The sequence below is a fragment of the Bombyx mandarina genome, chromosome 08 (genome assembly GCF_030267445.1).
Source record: "Bombyx mandarina strain Sakado chromosome 08, ASM3026744v2".
NCBI lineage: Eukaryota > Metazoa > Arthropoda > Insecta > Lepidoptera > Bombycidae > Bombyx > Bombyx mandarina.
This window is the reverse complement of record NC_143215.1, coordinates 4,365,673-4,386,675: the sequence shown is the minus strand read 5'-3', so window position 1 is coordinate 4,386,675 and position 21,003 is coordinate 4,365,673. Positions and strand designations below refer to the sequence as shown.

Genomic DNA, 21,003 nt, shown 5'->3' with positions numbered 1-21,003 from the left:
GAAATTACGCAATAAATGGGTTATTATTGAATTTAATGTCAAATTAATCGTAAAGCCCCCTCTTAACATCTGGCGTGCGTCCGCGCCCCCCATCGCTTTAAGGACCCGCTCCACTAGCGAGTTAGAAGCTACGATTTAATACTATTCGATTGTCACAGCGTATTCTATAATAACCGCAGACGTACGAAAAGTACAGAGCCAGAGTAACGCCGCGATCGTATCGTTCTGTGGAACGCAACCCTAAACCAAGACGCGCTCTCGATGTTACAATGTAATTATTTCGTTGCGAGAAGTGCTTTTGTAAAGTTTTGTCGATAAATTAATAATAATCGTATGTTATAATCGACACATGTGCGCTCTCGTGGGGTTTCGAGGACCAGGAATATTCTAAATTTACCTATTTCGATTTTTATATAGTACTATGTATTGTTTGTTTCGATAGTAAATCGCCAATATCTCATGATTTACATATTATTATTTGTATTAATAAACATTTTTAAATTTATCATTATTTTATACTTGATATCAATATGATATTTTTTGAAGTAGATTGTCACATTGATGTATTGATTGCAATATTCTAATTAGCTAAATAAGTTATAAATAAATCGATATACGTTTTAAATCGCATAAATATTCGATAAAAGAACCGAATATACGAAAGCGCCCATTAAATAATAAAAAAATTACATCGTAAGTTCTGGCGTAGAGATTTAAGATTAATTCCAACCTAAACCAAAAACAACCGACCTTGTGGCTCTGTTTTATTTGGATGTTTTTAGTATTGTATTCATTTAGTTGTATAATGTCATAATTTATTAACCACTCTACTATCAGATGCGAAGCATTCAATTTGATAAGCAAGCTTGCCATTCGTATAGGACAATGAGTATCTGAATAACTACTTTTCTTTTTTAATATGTTTAATCGAGCCAAACTCAAAAGGTGTCAAGAATTTTAGTAATAGAAAATAGCGTTTTTTTTTATTTCCCAGATAGGTTGACGAGATCACAGCCCACCTAGTGTTAAGTGGTTGCTGGAGTCCATAGACATCTACAACGTAAATACGCCACCCACCTTGACATATAAGTAAAGTTACAAAGGCTGCCCCACCCTTCAAATCGAAACGCATTACTGCTTCACGGCAAAAATAGGCAGAGTGGCGGTACCTACCCGCGCGGACTCACAAGAGGTCCTACCACCAGTGTATAATTTTATTACTTGTTAATTAATTATATTTGCTGAACAGAAATCTATATAGTTAAATTCGCAAAATTAGAGAAAGCTGCCGTTAAAATTATGCTCCGTTAAAGCTATTTATAATATCGGACACAATACACTGACATCGGGTCATGTAAAAACAGCCAGCCACACACGGGAGCGACTCTGCATAATACATCGTTGTACTGTGTTGCTCTGTACGGCTTTAATTATATATCTGCTACAATTTTTCTTTTTTCTTTTTTTGAGTATTTTTCACGGCTCCCCACCGTGTCTCCCTGTCGCCCACTGCCGAGCGACTGCGGAAAAAAAAAACCGCATGTGTGTGTCCATCTGTATGCGGTATGACGTAGTGCCCGCAAGTCGCGACATTCACTGCCGCAATGAGCGCTGAAGACCATAAACATTCCTAGCGAACAATTATCGGGAATATCGGCGCAATAAAACACACTTTTAATGCAATTAAGCTTGTAGAACAGGGCCAGGAGAGTACGATAAGCCGCGCTCAACTTTTCCTGTAACGGGCTGTTATTTCACGATTTAAAATCGGTTCTCAACCCGTTAATGACGCGAGGTACAAGTGCAGATCGGTGGCTCCGTTCGGCCGCGGACCAATCTATTTAATAACCCCCTCGGTGACACCCCGCCCGGCGGCCATCGCCAATTTTCGCCCTCCTCGCGCTCAGGCGCCCCCTAGCACCCGCCCTGAAAAAAATCCGGAGCGTTTTAAAATTAATGAGTAAAAATCCACACACACATCCGAGCGGACAATGGGACGCGTGTGTGCGTCGCCCGATAATGACCGCGCTTTGCCGCCAGCGCGCGATCACGTCACACGCCGCCGCATGTCCTCTTCCGTCGATCCGTGTGCTTAGTGCGAGCTTTTTAACGTTCTCGATAGCGTAAGAGTTAACCCAATTTTGTATGCAGTTGGAACAGCGCCCCTAGCGGCAAACGTAGGCAAACGATCCACACAAATATGAGCTAACTTTTACGCTATCGAGAACGTTCAAAAGCTCGCACTAAGAACAAACCGACCGCGAGCCTCCTTAACTCGCAGCTTCCAAGTTCTAACGCTAACAGTACGGGCATAGGCCGTGGCGTCTAAAGGATTCGCTTCAATACCGAGATGGTGATTGGCTTTTTCCGCTCCGAGCAACCATGCAGGGTTTTGAAGTATAAATTGAAATTTGGTTTCGGGCGCTAATTCATAGCGGCGCGGCGCCGCGGCTCGCAACGAACGCAGTTAGATAACATTTGTAGAGGCGACGAGGCTGGGTGTCGCCCCCTACGCAACGCCGTTTTTATTTTGGCCGGCCCTTGCCCCCTTTACCCCCTTCGCTCGTCCAACTTCATCTGAATAATTACTGATTTTTTCCGTGTACCGCTGATTATTCCGAATGTTACTTGTTGATGATAATTTTTTTTTTTTCGAGTTTTTTCATTAACCGCCGCCCGTCGAGTTTTGATTGTGTTTTTAAATAATATATTTCGTTACGTTGTCCGAGTATTATTTGTTTTAAGCTTTTATCAAAACCGAATTTGCTGTCTGAATGATCTAGATTCTTCTTGAAAAGCACTGAACTTTATCGAAAATTTAAATTTGCTAAGCATCTGTGTTGTTTTCTGTTTACGCAACAAAACAATCTTAAAGTGGGTCAGGGAATTAAATTAAGCGTCAGAATCTATACAGCATCTGTAAGCTGAATCTTGTAGAATAGACTATACCACATTCTTGCTTTCGTAATATAATACTTACTTCGTGCTGTGAACCAGAAAATGTTGAACCACCAGTGGCACAATCATTACTTACAAAATATGGATAAGACGTCCGTTGTATTTGTATCGGAGCTCATAATACACCCACCGGTAGTGAATATAAATATAAAATTCTTACGTTCTTAATCAACTCTTCTTCTTCTTCACCTTAACCCACTAGATGGGGTCAGCACAGGGATTTTTCTATCCCATTCTCTTCTATCAGCTGTCATCTCAACACTCACTTCTCTCTTTCTCAAATCGTTGTTCACAGACTTCATCCATGTCTTCTTCGGTCGACCTCTTCCTCCTCTACCTTGCACTGCCATTTCCATACATCTCCTAGTCACATGCATCTTCTCTCTACGCATCACGTGCCCATACCACGCTAACCCCTCCGCTCTTTAATCTTATCTTATCTTATACCTTTAAACGAGCAATTCTTGTATATTAAACTCTTCGTTCAACAACTCATATTTTGTGATTAAAATGAATCAAGAGACGCAGCGGTAGACACTGCAGTACGCTTGCCGCTGACCTTGAAACGCAACTTAATTAAAGCCTCGATCGAACTAATGCGACAACTGACCCGGTATTCAATCAAAAATGCATCATTCATTTGCTGCTAGAGAGAGTATAATTATAACCACTCGTGCAAGCACGATTCGCTTGCACGACCCTCAGACACAGCCCATTGAGTTTCTCGCTCTGATCTTCTCAGTGGGTCGCGTTTCCGATCCGGTGGTAGATTCTGCGAAGCACGGCTCTTGCTAGGGTTCGTGTTAGCAACGTCATCAGGTTTGAGCCCCGTGAGCTCACCTACAAGTTAAGGCAACGCTGATATAGCCTCTCAAAGCCATCAGCTTAGGTAGGAAAAAAAATAGCTTGCACATATCCCACGATTGAATGAATAATGAATGAATGAAAATTCTTTATTGCACAAAATAGTGTACAAAGGCGAACTTAACGCCATGCAAGCATACTCTTCCAGTTAACCCTCGTTGATGAAGTGAATGATTCTAAAAGCGCGTAGCTGTGTTGAAGTTAATACATGACAATAATTTAAAGAATTACAGTAGACATGAGTAAAATGAGCACTAGGTGAAATGAACACGATTGGCACTAAATATATCACTAAAACTTTAGGTAGAAAAATAGACGGCCGAGACGAGGCAGCCTGGTTTGATCTACAACAGAATCAGTCTTTCTACTGATTTATCATGAATGATACAGGCAAGTTTTATCGAATAATCTCACCTAACTCCATAGTTCAAATGGATTGAGTGTTTACAGGTCTTTCTCACTTGTAAGCAAAATAATTAAACTATGATTTCGAAAAAGTCAAGCCCATAATATTGTCTTGTATACATACTCGTTTGACTATTTATTCTAAATAATGTTCGCCTGTCGGTCTCGATTCTGATACGGTGGTATATTCAGGGATGCACTGCTCGTGCTAGAGCAGATGCTAGTAGAGTCTCCCAGGATAAGCCCCGTGAGCCCGACTACATATTCGGTGAAGCCAGAATAGCCTCTCAATAGCCCCGATGACACTAAGTAAAAAAATACTAATAAAAAAAACAAGGATCAAAATTCTTAATAAATATTTAGATTACATGCGAAGAACATTTAATTAATATTCCTCGTTAATAGTTAAATTAAATATTTATTAAATTAAATTAATTAAATGCGGTAACTTGTATTAACTATTAACTGTTTGTCTACTGTTTTTTCGTAACAAAGATAAACAGATTAGAAATATGTATATCTTATATCTTTTTGTCTTTGCCTATTGAATATTAATAAAAAAAGTTTTCTTTATCGCAATTAGCGCAATTTGCTGCAAAAGACAGACATCCGAAATTTAATCAATTGTCGTAACTAATTCAAGTATATTTCCGGCTTATGGTGAAAATACAATAGTTTCCCGCCACTGAATGTATCAAACTTTAGGAGCTATCACGCCATCTAGTGAAAAAAATTGGTATTAGAGACGAAAATTACGAGGTTTTAATAAACGAATTATCCCCAAATATTTTTTATGTTTATCTTCAAATATCTACATAGTTAATACTTAAAAAGTTCAATTGCGGTATTCAAATGAGACAATTTTAAAATGCATTATTGCATTTCATCTTCACTCGGTTAATAGAGGATCGTTTGAAAAAATATGCATGACAAATGTTACTAGTTGTTAAATCATTTTAATTCTCAACCAAAAAAACTTGCACACGACTCAGTGACCGAGTCCCAAGATCAGTCGAGGATCTAAATGCTTTTGACTTCACTAAGAAAAGGTTTAATGTCCACTCTAGTTTTCCTTCCGTTTTTTTAAAAAAACAATATGCTTTTCCTCTATGTCTTTTCATCCAGCCAAATATCTCCAGTACTTACGTCCTTCGAAGTTGAAAAAAAAACTTCATAAAACTTAAGTAATCAGCTAAACACGGCTAATGAAAGAAAAACGTAAAAACTTTAATTATCATGCTTATTCGACAAGTGACAAGTCGGACCGATGGCGATCGCTTTGGCAAGGATTTCGGCGGGACCACCCATCCACCCCGGGGGCCGCATTTTTTCCCTCCACCGAAAGGGGTTGATTTTTTTAAACTGATGACGCGCTTTCATTCCGCGCTGTGCAACTAGCCCGCGCGGCTGTATATGTTGCTTTCGATAAATGAAATAAAAAAAAAAACAAAGCGAACGTTTTGTCGATAGTGCGCGCGATTCTTTTTCGCGAACGACGTACGTATCTATACTCTGTGGATTCCGTTCTAAATACGAACTTTGAATAAAAGTTGTGCTTTATCGGTCGCGTTTAGTTTTTATGATTTTTCGAAAACTTTTTAAATTGTGCAAGACTTTTTGGAATACCGCATTTTTATGGGACCATTTCATAGCGGGTACTCGAAACAACATAGTGAAAGTTTTACAGCGTGGAGAGAATGACATTATCTTTTGTGAGTTTACAGAATATTAAAGAGTAACGTATATTTACCCTAATTGTTATTTCCTATGTTCTACTAAAAAGTATTTTTTAGTCTATGGTTCAAAAGTTAGCTTCGAATGCACTATTTGGTGTCATTATTTTAAGAACACTGTTAAATTGTTTTAATTATTTTGAAATCTAATTTAATTCACACATCATTATGTAATTTGTTTTAAGTATACTTTAAATACTATGAATATTTACTGAAATTCATATCAAATTAATTTAAAAAAAATATCTTCAGAACAATTTCTTTTTTCGTTCACAAAATTAACAATAGCGGTTCAAGAATTTTAAACTTTAAGACCAACTTTTCAACAGTTCAAATATAGAAAAAAAATATTTTATTTAGAACAAATTAATGTAGACAATATTGTTTAATAAAAGTAAATTTGCAACTTAATATCAAATTCAAAATCGTATCAGTGTAATTGTAAACTCAATTATTAATTCAAGGCTCTTCCTCGCAATAATTCAGGATTTTATAATTAAAAAATCAATGTGACCTTTTTTAATACTTAACAAGTTGAATCGTAAAATGTAACTTATATATTTTAATAATCAATTAATTTTAAGTTTAATTGATTATAATTTAACTGTTTTTATTTATGAAAATGATTTTGTGTATGTGTGTGCACTATTGGTAGTGGTATCTTGAATTCAACATACTTCCCGAATTGAGAATCTTCTAGTTTTTCTATCGCAGTCGGCGCGAAAACAGAGAATTTGAGTTTTATGTAAATCATTTTGGTTATGTATTCAACAATATGTCTTCTTAAGAATGTTCTCGAAATTTCATAAATGCAATCTTATGAAATTTCGAGAACATTCTTAAGGAGACTTATTCGTTTAGCTTGAAGTCTAACGGATAAGACATCCGGTGCATTCGTGTTGAGCGCGATGCACCGGTGTTCGAATCTCAGGCTGGTACCAATTTTTCTAATGAAATACGTACTAAACAAATGTTCACGATTGACTTCCACGGTGAAGGAATAACATCGTGTAATAAAATTCAAAACCCCCAAAATTATAGTTTGCATAATTACTGGTGGTAGGACGTCTTGTGAGTCCGCACGAGTAGGTAGGTACCACCACCCTGCCTATTTCTGCAGTGAAGCAGTAATGCGTTTCAGTTTGAAGGGTGGGGCAGTCTCAGGCTTTGATAAGCTAAGATCAAGGCTTATAGCATTATGATAAGATCATATGTGAATTAGGATGAGAACAAATCTTCTGGCCTTCATATTTCCAACGTATACCGTTTTTTTACTACCTATGATGATAGCCTTGAGAGGCTATTTCAGCGTCTCCTTGACGTGTTGGTGTGCTCACGGAGCTGAGAACCGGAGTGTTGCTAACACTGGCCCTAGCAAAGGCAGTGCTTCGCAGAATCTACCACCGAATCGGAAACGCAACCCACTGAGAAGAGCCGGCGAGAGACTCAGTGGGCTGTGTCTATGGATTAACTTACTCGTCGAGCCCTTCGTCGCAAGCGACGGGTTCGGGGAGGACGGTGACCGGTACTTGAGGTACCTAAAAGCACCGTTAATGGATCAGGAGGATCCGCAATAACGTGTTTAGGGCATAGCGGAATAAAGAGAACGTGAAAACCACGTTTGTAGAGTATTTGTTGGAGGTTATATTTTTTACTGACGCACGTGGTAATGGTTCCCGGTCATCCACAGCGTAAACGCCACATTGAAGATTGAGTTCTAAGTTCTCGACCATCCTTCAAATCGCAAACGCATTACTGCTTCTAGGCAGAAGTAGGCAGGGCAGTGGGACCTACCCGTGCGCGCTCACAAGACGTCTTACCGCTAGTAATTCTATTGTAATGTTACTAGTTTGGTTATTTTTTTTATATTTTTCCATCAAAAAGTAATAATAGATTTTTATTAAAATAGTAAGACGGGGCTGCTGCTTTTGTTTCGCAGGTTCTTTCCAAAATAGTAGTTTTTTTTTTAAAATCGAGCGTAGAAGATACTTTGACATTCAATACATTCAAATCGTAACAAATGATTTTGAATTTCAAACTAGCTCTCTTCTCACGAACTTTCAAACATTTGAAAATACGATATGAATTGATATTTCTATCCTTCTTTAGGTGTTCCTTGAAAACTAAATGTACGAGCTGTATCCCAACGCTCAATTATCTTCAAGCAAACCTATAAAAAACCTCCAGTTTTCACCACTATTAAAGTTTGATATAAAATTCACGATCCGTTCTCGGAATAATAATATATGGTCAACTTCCTCAATTAGAAGTCATTTTGTGACAAAATGCAAAGCGAATTAGTTGTACGCCCACGAGAGTTGTTTATTTTGTTTAAAAGCTAATTAAAGCCGAATTTAATTTCGTTAAATGAACGATCATAATGTATTTCTATTTGAAATCGTTTCGCGACTTCAAAATAGTCGAGTTATTTGAATTTGATTCCACTATATAACTATCGACAAATAATAATAATAATAATAAATATTTACTAACAATCACGCCACGTTAACTGGTCCCGTGATAAGTCCGTAAAGAACTTGTGTTACAGGTACCAGATAACGGAAATAAATGTAATATTTTTATTATACACATACATATATTTGATATACATCCATAACCATGGAGAAGACACTTTATATTTATCATACAAATATCTTCCCTTGGCGGGATTCGAACCCGCGACCCCCTTGTGTAGTGACCATGTCACTTACCACTACACCAGACGGCCGTTAAAATGTGTTTCATTGCGCTGATGAGTGATGCACCCCGCTTGGAAACCGTTCTTGAAATCGAGAACAGGTCGTACTGCCAATGATTCCCCACGCAATGGTATTTAAATAATCGCAAACGAATAAATAAAAATAAAAACGCGACACGCAATGTAACGGGTTTAGCAATCAGCTGACGGGCGGAAACCGCATACTAGAGAAGCAATCGTCAGCTACCTTCACATGCTCGTCAAATATTAAGCCCTTTAAATGACAACCATATTCGTGGTTAATACGTTTATTTAAATTAGTGATCCCGCAGTAGTTCGACTATACTTAATTGAAATTATAAGTTTGATGGTTCTATTGTCAAAGACTATTTATACTTCTATAATCACAGATTTCGTAAAGACTACACTATAGACAAATAAACACTATTAACGTATTCTCAATTTGACCACAGACTATAAGCAACAAAAGTTTGACAATAAACTTAAAGTACATGGTAGTGTGTGTAATGTTTGTTTTATTGATTTAATGTATGTACCTATCAATAAGGCATCATTTAAAAAAAATTATTAGTATTCTGCACTCCTTCACTATATCCTCTATAGTGTGGGAAATTTCATACTCCTCCGTGCGCGCAATTTTCGTAAAAATGGGTATGATGGGTATGGGTATAATTTTTATTTTATTTTGAATGCCCTTCTAGACAGTCAGGCATACGGCCCGCCTGATGGTGAGTGGTTACCGTCACCTATTGACTTCAGTAATACCAGGGGCCAAGCCGCTGCCTACCGCTTGGGTATGGTAAAAATGGGGTATTATTATTAAGATTTGTTTGATGTTCAGCAGGCGGAATCGGATCGGGAGAGTGGCGCGAGTTCGCCGGAGGGGGGCACGACGCGGGCGCAATTAGCTGAGCCGCGTACCCCCTCGCCAAGAACCAGGACACCGCACCACCAGCACATGAATGGCTCCAGTGAGTTCGTACTAACGTTTTTACTAATTTTTGTTACTGGTGGCAGGAGCTCTTGTGAGTCCGCACGGGTAGGTACCACCGCCCTGCCTATTTCTGCCGTGAAGCAGTAATGCGTTTCGGTTTCGAAGGGCGGGGCAGCCGTTGTAACTATACTGAGACCTTAGAACTTATATCTCAAAGTGGGTGGCGAATTAACGTTGTAAATGTCTATGGGCTCCAGTAACCACTTAATATCAGGTGGGCTGTGAGCACGTCCATCAATCTGAGCAATAAAAAAAATTCGTACTGCACTATTTAAAAAAAAAAACCACTCCAAGGACATTAATCTTATCTGAATCATTGATCTGTTGAAACTAATCACGCGACAACCTACTTTAGGCTTCTGAACTGCCGACGACATCTATACAATTGATTTAAAACACAAACGGAAAAACTTGAGATGTTTTCGCGAAATGAACTGAGAGAGAAATTTTCTTGTACGTGTTTCATAAAAGCAAGATCATTGACCTCGTTAGGTACCACCGCCCCGCCTATTTCTGCCTCGAAGGAGTAATGCGTTTCAGATTGAAGGGTGGGGCAGCCGTTGTGACTATACTGAGACCTTAGAACTATATCTCAAGGTGTGTGGCGCAATTACGTTGTAGATGTCTATGGACTCCAGTAACCACTTAACATCAGGTGGGCTGTGAGCTCGTCCACACATCTAAGCAATAAAAAAATAAAAATAAATCGTTGCATTAAAATAGTGCATTATCCGTAGTACTTACAAATAATCAACGTAGTAAATATAAGCGGCATTTAAGACAAGTTACAAAAAAAATATAAAGCTATCCCATTAAACATTTGCCATTTCATTCTCAAACGACCGAATCAAACCGATTTGTCTAACAGATATTAAACTTCCATCAATACTACTAACTACTTACGGAACAAAGACGATTGTCGTTATATTTTATTTCATATTTACTGTTATTATCATTTATGTTTGCTCTATGACACGGGGTTAAATGATGTTTCGAAATCATTCGGATATATCATAATCGAGAGAGTACCATTCGATTCTTGAATTTCATTACCAATATTTCTGTGTTAACGCCTACGAATTTTTAAGGAACAATGTACAAAATTTTATTTATGTTTACCGACACCATTTTTACACACTTCAATTAATGGCCGTGCCAAGCTAACTTGTTCGCAACGTATTAAATTAACCAAAAACCTGTATAAAGGAAATACAAGCACAAAATCGATTGTGGAAGTTTTATTGAAGAAGCCCAAGCATCCAACATCTGTTATGTGCTGAAGTGGAGGTTTCTTTTACTATGAATTTCAAAAATTGTTCCGAAATTACCATTTCATGCATATTAAAAGCAACATCGAATATTAAACTTGTCCATTCATTAGCTACATCATGTGTGTGGGCTGTAAGATAGTTCCCCAGCGACAGTAATTAAAAAAAAATGTCGCATGTGCCTCTGTAATCTTTAATTTCCATTTGTATTGGCAACCAGTTTCTCTTCGGAACGGTTTTATAAATTAAAAACCAGAAAATGTACAAGAAGTAACAGTTGTCTGCGAGATCACGAAAACCGTATTCAAAAGGTCGCAAGTAACACAATGACAATAATAAATGCGAAATTAAACCCTAATGTAGTTTAAAGAATGTCTTCGCGAAAACCGAAAAAAATACTCAACAAATCATGCTTTGCTGCCCATTAAATGCAATTTGTATTAGATCTTCCGCTTAAAATAAAAATTAGACATAGTTTGTTGATTCTAGCTCTATCCAAGATAACTAGTTGTTATTGGCAATTCAAAGGTTTGTGGCATGGCAATATAATATGGTATACACGTGAGTGGTTTCAACAAAATACCTAGTTCATATAACATTTCTTTACAGTCACCACTTCACAATTATCTATTCTCTAGTACTTATTATTTATTAAATCTAATTCGACCGCACCTTCATATGTCTGGATTATGCTGTGTATAGCGTGGTCCCATGGCCCCGTGGTAGGATGAACCCAGCCATTCAAACCATTTCCCCTACCGAAGAATATCTTGAAGATATTTTCAATAAAACAAAATCTAAAACTAAATAATAAAAAGTAGTTAATTGAACTCCATAGACATTACAAGGTGAATTCCATCACTGACGTCGAAGTCTCAACGGTTTTGTTAAGCGGTTGTCTCATCCTTGATTGCTTCGTATAAGAAATAGTCAGGATCGAATAATTCCAGCAATAACTATACTTGGGACCTTAGAACTTATATCTCAAGGTGGGTGGCGCATTTACGTTGTAACCACTTAATATTAGGTGGGCTGTGAGCTCGTCCACCCATCTAAGAAATAAATAAAAAAAACAAAAATAAAAAAATAATTAGATATTCTTTTGTTTCAACTACCGAAATCTTCCACAGTGGCGTCGATGTTCCAAAACCTGCAGAACCTCGCGAGCATGCAACAGAACATGCCTATGTCGCAACAACTCCAGCAGCAGATGTCCCAGCAGATGTCGCAGCTGGCGGCGAATCTCCAGGGTCTGGCGTCCATGCCGTCGAATCCGGTTATCAACTCCCCTTTAAACTTGAGCGTCAGCGCCCCGGGTAAGAATACATCCGTCTAATAGTCTTTTCGCATTAAAAGTGTACAATTTCCAAAACTATTCGAAATTGAGTGTTAATATGCGGAATCATTTGGTATCACCAGTATTTATCTCATAAATACTGTCAAAAGAGCGTAATTTAGTTTTAGTTTTTTTTTTTTAAATAATGTTGCAAAGATAATTAATATTAAAAATATCACACGTTAAGCCTCACTCTCCTGTAAAATTAGTAAGTTTTGAGATTATACAGTTTTCATGCGAGAAAACGATATGCTGCATTTGATTTTATTATACTTTTACATTTCAACATTTACATTCCATTTTTGCAATTATCAAATGTAAATATTACACAAATGTTTCGAATATATTGGTTTGCAATCAGGAATCTTGGCCAGTTGGATAAGAAGCCCGGTATGCGACCGTCGATCTATGCGGCTGTGCCAGTGTTCAAATCCCGTAGGGAAGTTCCATTAAACAAAAATCCATTGAACTACATACTTAGCCTGTGTTCATGACTTCATCTACGAAAACATATATTAAAATTAATAGCATAAAATAAAAGATACATTAAAATATAATTTTAGTAAAATTATCTTTCATTATTTTATATTAATTTTAGGAAAATTATCTTTCATTATTTTTATATTAATGTTAGGAAAATTATCTTTTATTAAGTTGGAGCGCGGTATTTATGGTCACTAAGGAACGCAAATGACACAAGTCAAGTTTCCTTCGCTGGTCATTGTGGGTATATGAAGTTTGAACTGAATAAAAGAACACAAAACGCTTAGATTAACAAATCAAAGCTTTTTCATTCATATCCACGAGGAAAGGCTATATGGTTTAAGTGACATTTTTACAACTTTACAGGGCAACCATTTAAAGTTTAAAAATTAGAAAATATAACAAAAAACTTCTTCAGCTATGTATGAATGGAGTAAACTTAATTAAAAACAGAATTAAAAACATCGAACAGTTGATGCTAACACCAAATAAAACGCACCTTTAATTAACCAAACCAGCAAAATTATAATTTGTGTAATTACTGGTGGCAGAACCTCTTGTGAGTCCGCACGGGTAGGTACCACCACCCTGCCTATTTCTGCCGTGAAGCAGTAATGCGTTTCGGTTTGAAGGGTGGGGCAGCAACTATACTTGAGACCTAAGAACTTATATTTCAAGGTGGGTGGCGCATTCACGTTGTAGATGTCTATGGGGTCCAGTAGCCACTTAACACCAGGTGGGCTGTGAGTTCGTCCACCCATCAAAGCAATAAAAAAAAAAGAATTTCGCGTATTAAGTGATATGAAGATTTTTTAAGTAAATATGTGATCGAGCACAAGCCCCACTTATTGTTGCGTGGTCCCAAGCGATCTAAATCATATGCTGCTTAACGGCCGGCTTTCCCGACTGGAAGTTAAGTTACAATGTATACTAATATATAAATCTACAGTGATTTTTACGGATGTTTCAATATAACTATTGAACCATGCATCCGATTGACTTGAAACTTGGTATCCATGTAGAAAATATATAGGCTAATAATTATATGAGTGTTGGACTCCCTACACCAGTTGCGGGGGCGTTAGTTATGAGAATTTTTGTGGGGGTGAGAAATAATAATGTTAATTTTAAATGCCCAGCGAAGCGGACGGGTACAGCTAGTTTATTAATATATCGCAAACGGTCATTTTACGTAAGCAATCACCCCGCGGCCTAACACCCACGTGACTGGGCTCTGTCAAAAACCGCCTAGACGTTTTCAGACCAACGCGTGCGCCGCAATGTGACCTGCAAGTGAAAAAAGCATTTATTGAATTCAAAATAAATATCCAATTTGAATGATTTAACTGGTCGATAGACACGAAGAGAACGAGCCAGCCCGCCCCCGAATCAAACAGACTGATCGCTATAATCAAAGAATACACGGTTTGCACATTAAAACTTCGTAAAATCGGTATCACGTGACCAGTAATTAGGTGATTACCGAATCAAATCGATTTAATGAGTTCGAGATAGCGGCCCCACCAGCCCGCCTATTAAGGCCTCGCCGTAATGGACGAAAAAACCTATTTAAATAATGAGTATAATTACATATATTTTTTTTTTTAAGAACGCACGGATATTACGAGTGTTGCGGTATCATTAAGAGTTTTATTGTCTTAATAGAACTAATTATACATTTTTTTCGGTTGTTAATTGATGCGCTGTAGGAAAAGAGCATTTATTACGAAATGTGAAATGTCATGGTATAAATGAATGCGTTATGTTAATGTTGAATTTAACGGGCTTGTAAGGAACGCGGATAACGTTTTTTTTTTGGTAAAGATTGATTTGTGACGAATCACGCGATGGTGCCGGTCTTAGGAGGTGTGACGTCATACGTCAGGCACACGATTCGTGGTGACAGTCAAAAAGCTATATTGCAGTTTGGATACGTCCAAACTTAAAGCGTATTTATTATTCGCCATTTTGTTATGACAAATTTATTTTAATTGGTGTGATTTTAGTTCAATTTAAATGCAAAGTCCGTGTTCTATTTTCGTGTTAATGTAAAAGTTGTTTTTTTCTTTTCTTTATATGCAAATAAAATACGTAAAAATCGCGAAAGTTTAATTACTATTCTTGATATGAATGTACTGTTTGTGTACGAGATTCACAGGCGAAAACAAAAACACGTGTTTCACTTACTTGGTACCTATTACTGCCATAGCGGGTAGATAATGGTATACGACAAGTATCACTCAAAATGAACACAACAAAAACTAAATATTAGTAGTATAGTATATACGAAATATTAGTAGTAGTATATTATAAATACTAAGTATTATAACTATAGATTAATTGGTAAAATAAAATCATGAAGTCAAATGTGCAAAAGCAATAAGATGATACATGTAGTTTTAAATGCAATAGTTCAAAATGGGTCATTTGACCCGTTGTGGTATGTTTAGTGTTAAAAATCATGTTCATAGTGAATTCGTCGTAAGTCAATCATCATCAGAGGCTCGGCTGTAGTTCGTTTTGTTCGCGGTGAATTAGTGTCGGTCGGTTGCCGATGGATTTTGTGTAATTTTCTATCGTTCCTTTATTATCTTCGAGCGTGTACGCGGTTCGGCGTTTCACTCGGAAACGTTTCGTTACAAATCGTAATGAAAATTATTACTATCGACCATTACCGTCTAATAGTTCTGAATCGAAAAGTAAGGTTTTCTCTAAAAATTGTACATCTCTAGTTAATCGTTAATCAATTTAAAGTTTATGACGAAAATGATCGATAGATATATTATGTACTAGCTGACCCAGCAGACTTCGTAGTGCCTCAATCGATAAATAAAAGACCTAAACTTTATTTAATTCCGAGCATTTTCGTATTTATCAAACCTTTTAAACCTTCTCTGGACTTCCACAAATAATTCAAGACTAAAATTAGCCAAATCGGTTCAGCCGTTCTCGAGTTTTAGCGAGACTAACGAACAGCAACTCATTTTTATATATATAGAAGATAGAAGATTATTTAGTCTGCTCATTATAGTCCAGCTGATTTAAATTATCAGTGAGCTTAGTGCGAGTTTTTTAACGCTCTCGATAGCGTAAAAGTCAACTCGATTTTTTATGGAGTAGGAACGTTTACTTAGGTTTGCCACTAGGGGCGCTGATCCAACTGCATAAATATTTGAGTTAACTTTTACGCTATCGAGAGCGTTAAAAAACTCGCACTAAGCACACAGAACATATTTGCGAAAAATGAATTCATGAATGAATAAATATTGCTGCTTGCTATTTTTTTTTTTTTTTATTGCTTTTTTACTGGCGAACGAGGTCTCGCAGACCTGGTGTTAAACGGTTCATGGAACTCATGGAAATCCCATATTTCGAGAATCTAGATTTAAGTCTCAAATGAATGATATAATGGTGGTAGTTCCCTTCGAAATGTTACGCATAACTGATAGGCACGCATTAAAGACAAGCATAATGTTAGTATGCGGTCCTTCGACTTAAGCATTAGTACAATCCGATTGCTTGATATTAGTACACAGTAAAGTTCAGCATACGCTTTTTTTTATTGCTTAGGTCGGTGGACGAGCTTACGGCCCACCTGGTGTTAACCGGTTACTGGAGCCCATAGACATCTACAACGTAAATGCGCCACCCAACTTGAGATGTAAGTTCTAAGGTCTCAGTGTAGTTACAACGGCTGCCCCACCCTTCAAACCGAAACGCACTACTGCTTTACGGCAGAAATAGGCAGGGTGGTGGTACCTACCCGTGCGGACTCACAAGAGGTCCTACTACCAGTAAAACTATGCTAAGCTAACTATTAGCCGATAACTGACGGCCTCAATTAATATCAGAAGCTTTTATAAACTTTAATTACCTTGATATGCATATATTTTATATGGAATTTTTGAACGTCAATTCGCCGGCTTCAACACGTCCGGATAACTTAAAGATTTGTACTCGCATCAAAAGCTGATGACGGTACAATCATTTTACAACATAACCCTAAAACCCCGAACGTATTCAACAGGATATTAAAAATATGAAATTAATTCTTTGACTTGCTTTCTTTTACTTTTTAATTTAAATATGTATATAATAATATATTATTCGAAAATTACCTACTACTTACTACACACAAAATTTTAATGGGTCTTCCTTACTACCATTTTCACATACAATAAGCTACAAACACCAGGTGGGCTGTGAGCTCCTCCACCCACCTAAGCAATAAATAAAAGATGTGTGGTGTCGTGGGACACCGGATAGGAACGAAGTTCCATATTAAAAAAAAAAGAATTACGAGAAAAAAATCGCGCCGTGAAATATCGCTGTGCGGAAAACAAGGCCTTATTCCACGGACTTTTTCTTACGGTTTTTACTATCACATTTTTTTCAGTTCGGTCGCGCAGCAAAATCCCTATCACCTCCAAGCCTGCCGTAGGAAGCTTCGTTCCAAAAAAGTCGTATTATAAACCATTCTTGTGGTTTACCGTGTGTGGTTTAAACCTGTGTAAACTCTTTCTGACTTAAAAATAATCCAGATAAAACAATGTGGCACCCTAGTTACTCAGTTATTTAGTCGGCATTAATTGCAGATCCGGAACCCTTTCGCTGGTGCTTTCCCGAGACGGGTACTACTTTATTGTTTAATTGTAAATAGAAAGCTGTACACTGTACATTGCGTGTTAATTTCGACATTTTAAGTGCAAATGCCATGACTAATGCGTGATGTAGTTAACATAAGTTTTATTTGTCGTTATTAACTAAAGTTTTATATGCCAAATCTAATCTTTATATTTTAATGATTAGGAAACAGCGTATGTTTTATTGTTTTTTATTTTATTTTATTGTTAATAGCGTATTAGGTAAGTGTAAAAAATTACACGATTATTCCAATACTAGTAATTGTGATTTTTAAATGTGTATGTAATAATTAAAAAATAAAGCTATGTAATTTAATGATATAGTGTTGTGCCTATAACGGAGTTAACGTCAATTATTTTTTATAGGTATAGTTTTGGGTTTAGTTTTTTTATTTATTGCGTAAATGGTACCTGTGTACGAGCTCACGGCTTACCTAGTGTTAAGTGATTACTGAATCCCGTAGACCTTACAACGTTCAAGGAATAAAGCTATCCACCTTGAGATATGTAAAATGGTCATCCGATTCGGTTTGATTTTACCAAAATGTGGTTTCGGCCTCATTCTCAAAATGAGGACACTGGTACCATAAACGATTCATGTAGTCCAAACATTAATGTTGCGGTTAATTCTGGCCCAATACTTTGCGTGACTTGGCCGCGAATCAAACGGACGTTACAATTCGATAAGACAATTCAATACAAATGGAAAAGAGCACTCATACTGTAGCTTCTAATATGCACCAATGGATTCTTAATATCATTTGAGTCATTGAATAATCTGCCAAACTTGACCAAATAATAATTGGGCACCTCTACCTTTTCAGCAACGTTGAAAAACACTTGTTTTGCCAATGCAAGTCGGGTTAGATCAGCCTTTCCCACAGTGGACGATAACGCCCCCTTGTAGGCGCTGCAGGCTTAATGGGGGGACGGTAATAGATCCAGAAAAAAATGGGGGCGTTGTGTCGAGGGTTGGGAGGCGATTTGTAATTTCATCTAGGAGGACTCTTAGACACCAACTAAGCTCTCGCTATAGTGGTTTTTAGTAGAGTTAGGTTTTTGAAAGAAAAAATGGGGGCGCTAAAAAATAATTTATTCTCAAAGTGGGCAGTAGACAAAATAAGTTTGAGAGCCACTGGGTTAGATAAATTGACATAAGAAGAAGAACATTACGTTTTCAGATAGAATAAGAAGGCTTAAGTAAAGAAGCAATAGTAGCTTGACTATACCACCTTTTTTTTTTACCACCTCACCTAACTAATTTGAATATTTTTTTGTCCTAGGAATGGGCTCCCCGAGCCCCGTGAGCAACAACAATATGCTGCCACCAGCGATGCCGTCTCCGATGCCACAGCTAATACTCGCGTCAGGGCAACTGGTCCAAGGCATCCAGGGTGCTCAGCTACTCATACCTACTTCGCAAGGTGAGCACGTACGGCTGAAACTATACTTAGTCAATTATGCTTAGGCCGCGAAGGGCCTAAAGGATAAGACGTCCGGTACATTCGTATCTAGCGATGCAACGGTGTTCAAATTCCGCTGGCAAGTATCAATTTTTGTATTGAAATACGTACTTAACAAATGTTCACGATTGACTTTCACGGTGAAAGAATAAGATCGTGTAGTAAAAATTAAACCCGTCAAATTATAATTGGCATGAATATAATAATAATGGTGATATGACGTCTTGTGAGCCGCGCGGGTAGCTAGGTACCCCGCTTATTTCTGCCGTGGGTAGCCGTTGTAATTATACTGAGACCTTAGAACTTATATCTCAAGGTGGGTGTCGCATTTACGCTTTCAACGTCTATGGGCTCCGGTAACCACTTAACACCAGGTGGGCCGTGAGCTCGTCCACCCACCTAGGCAATAAAAAAGTTTGGAAATTAAATCTTATTATGTGCTATGTCTATCAACTATTTCTAATTCGGATCATGTCTTGTTAAAGGCAATATTCGATGTTTTTTAAAAAATAATACACTACTAATTTATCTTTATTCTTTTAGGAATCGCAACCCAAACAATCCTTACGATACCAGTCAACCACGTCAACTCAAACGATCAAATGGTGAACCTAGCTCTAAACAACGGCCAAGTCGTCTCCACGTCCCTGGCCAATCTCCAAGCGATGGCCCAACCCCATCAACTACTCAACTCGAATCCCCAACAATCATCAAACATTCGACCCAACATGCTGAATCCAAGTTTATCGAATGCCCTACTCAACCCGGGCTTACCGAACTTCTTGTCTAACGGAGCGGCCAATGCCCAAGAATTGCTTCAAGCGTTACAACAACAGCAGCCTCAAGGGAACCACAGTTTGCTGCAGACGGTACAGCAGAACAATATGGCGCAGCAGATGCAAGGCAGAAGATCCTCTTCTCCAAGGCCTGAAAGGCATTACAAAGAGAGGGAGAGCTACGAACGGTATTCTAGTAGTGTTAGAGAGAGAAATGAACGTGAGGGAGCAGCAGCCATGAACAGTATTAATAGGTAAGTCACTTAATATCCTAACTGTGTATATTCTACTGGTCTAACCCGCGTTGGTTGACCTACCTTTGATTTGACTTTGTTTGGTCCAACCCGCGTTGGTTCTAGTTGGCCTACCTTTGTTCCAATCGCTATCATAGGTATATCGCATGAATTTTACAGGACCATCCTATGGGCTAATTTGAAGGTTTCTTGAAAATGTCATCGAATTCAGTTCATTCGCTTCTTGGTTTTTTTTCCTATTCGCTGGTAGCCCAAGGGGCTCGGACGGGTAGGTGAGCTCAACCTGAGAGAATTTGCCAATACTAGCCCTAGCAAGAGCAGCTTCGCAGAGTCTACCACCGGATCGAAATCGCGACCCACTGAGAAGATCCCGTGAGAAACTCAGTGGGCACGATTCTGGGTCTATAGGGAAAATATATACAAATATATCCAGATGATAATTATGTACCTCGTTTTTTTAAATCTTTTTTGTTACGATTCAGCATAAATAAATATTGCTTATCGTACAATGAATATTCAAAAAAACAATTATTTGCTCATAGCTTATCCAAGCTAGACTATTTTCCTCTGTTATTATAGGTATCGGAAAAAATCATACGAGATAAGAATAATATACCCAGACCCCAAAACATTTTAACAAACGCATTGAGTCCGCCCAAGAATCTATACACTGTGGTGTTTCTTCTCTAAATAATATATCAACGAAATTTATTATTCGATTAAGATATATATGTCAGATTAAGACTCAGACATCAGGAATTTAACCGGGGTATAGCACATAGGGATTTATTACTATTAAATAATCATTAATCGTATCCCAGCAATTTAAGTGAACTATAAAAATGGAGACAGAACTAATTAAATATCAATCGTGAATGATAACAGGCACATACGGTAGTACTATCTGTCACGGACAGAGTTCCTTTTTTTTTTTTGATTGATTGTTTTCTGGTGGTCCTGAGGCCTTTCCAGTTTCACCAGGACAAGTGAGCGAGCAAAGGCTCAGCCAGGAGGGGTGGGATTTGTTAACAGCTACCCGGGCGCCTCTGAAGGAGACCTAACAACTCAAGAGCAGCTGCTTCGCGAATGAATCTACTACCGGATCGG

At 37.8% G+C, this 21,003-nt stretch overlaps 1 protein-coding gene across 8 annotated transcripts in view; it reads left to right on the top strand.

Moving 5' to 3' along the window:
* Positions 1 to 21,003, top strand: part of pdm3 (POU-domain protein pdm3) — a 200,404-nt gene that overhangs the window by 134,527 nt on the left and 44,874 nt on the right. For 4 of the 8 annotated variants that reach the window (XM_089729008.1, XM_089729006.1, XM_089729013.1 and 1 more), the window contains exons 4-7: positions 9,521 to 9,650; positions 12,072 to 12,257; positions 18,687 to 18,827; positions 19,410 to 19,896. In XM_089729008.1, coding sequence (XP_089585134.1) covers positions 9,521 to 9,650; positions 12,072 to 12,257; positions 18,687 to 18,827; positions 19,410 to 19,896 — 944 coding nt within the window. Of the gene's footprint in view, positions 1 to 5,676; positions 5,940 to 9,520; positions 9,651 to 12,071; positions 12,258 to 18,686; positions 18,828 to 19,409; positions 19,897 to 21,003 lie in introns of those variants that run through there. The other 4 variants (XM_089729007.1, XM_089729012.1, XM_089729010.1 and 1 more) reach the window with 3 other exon arrangements.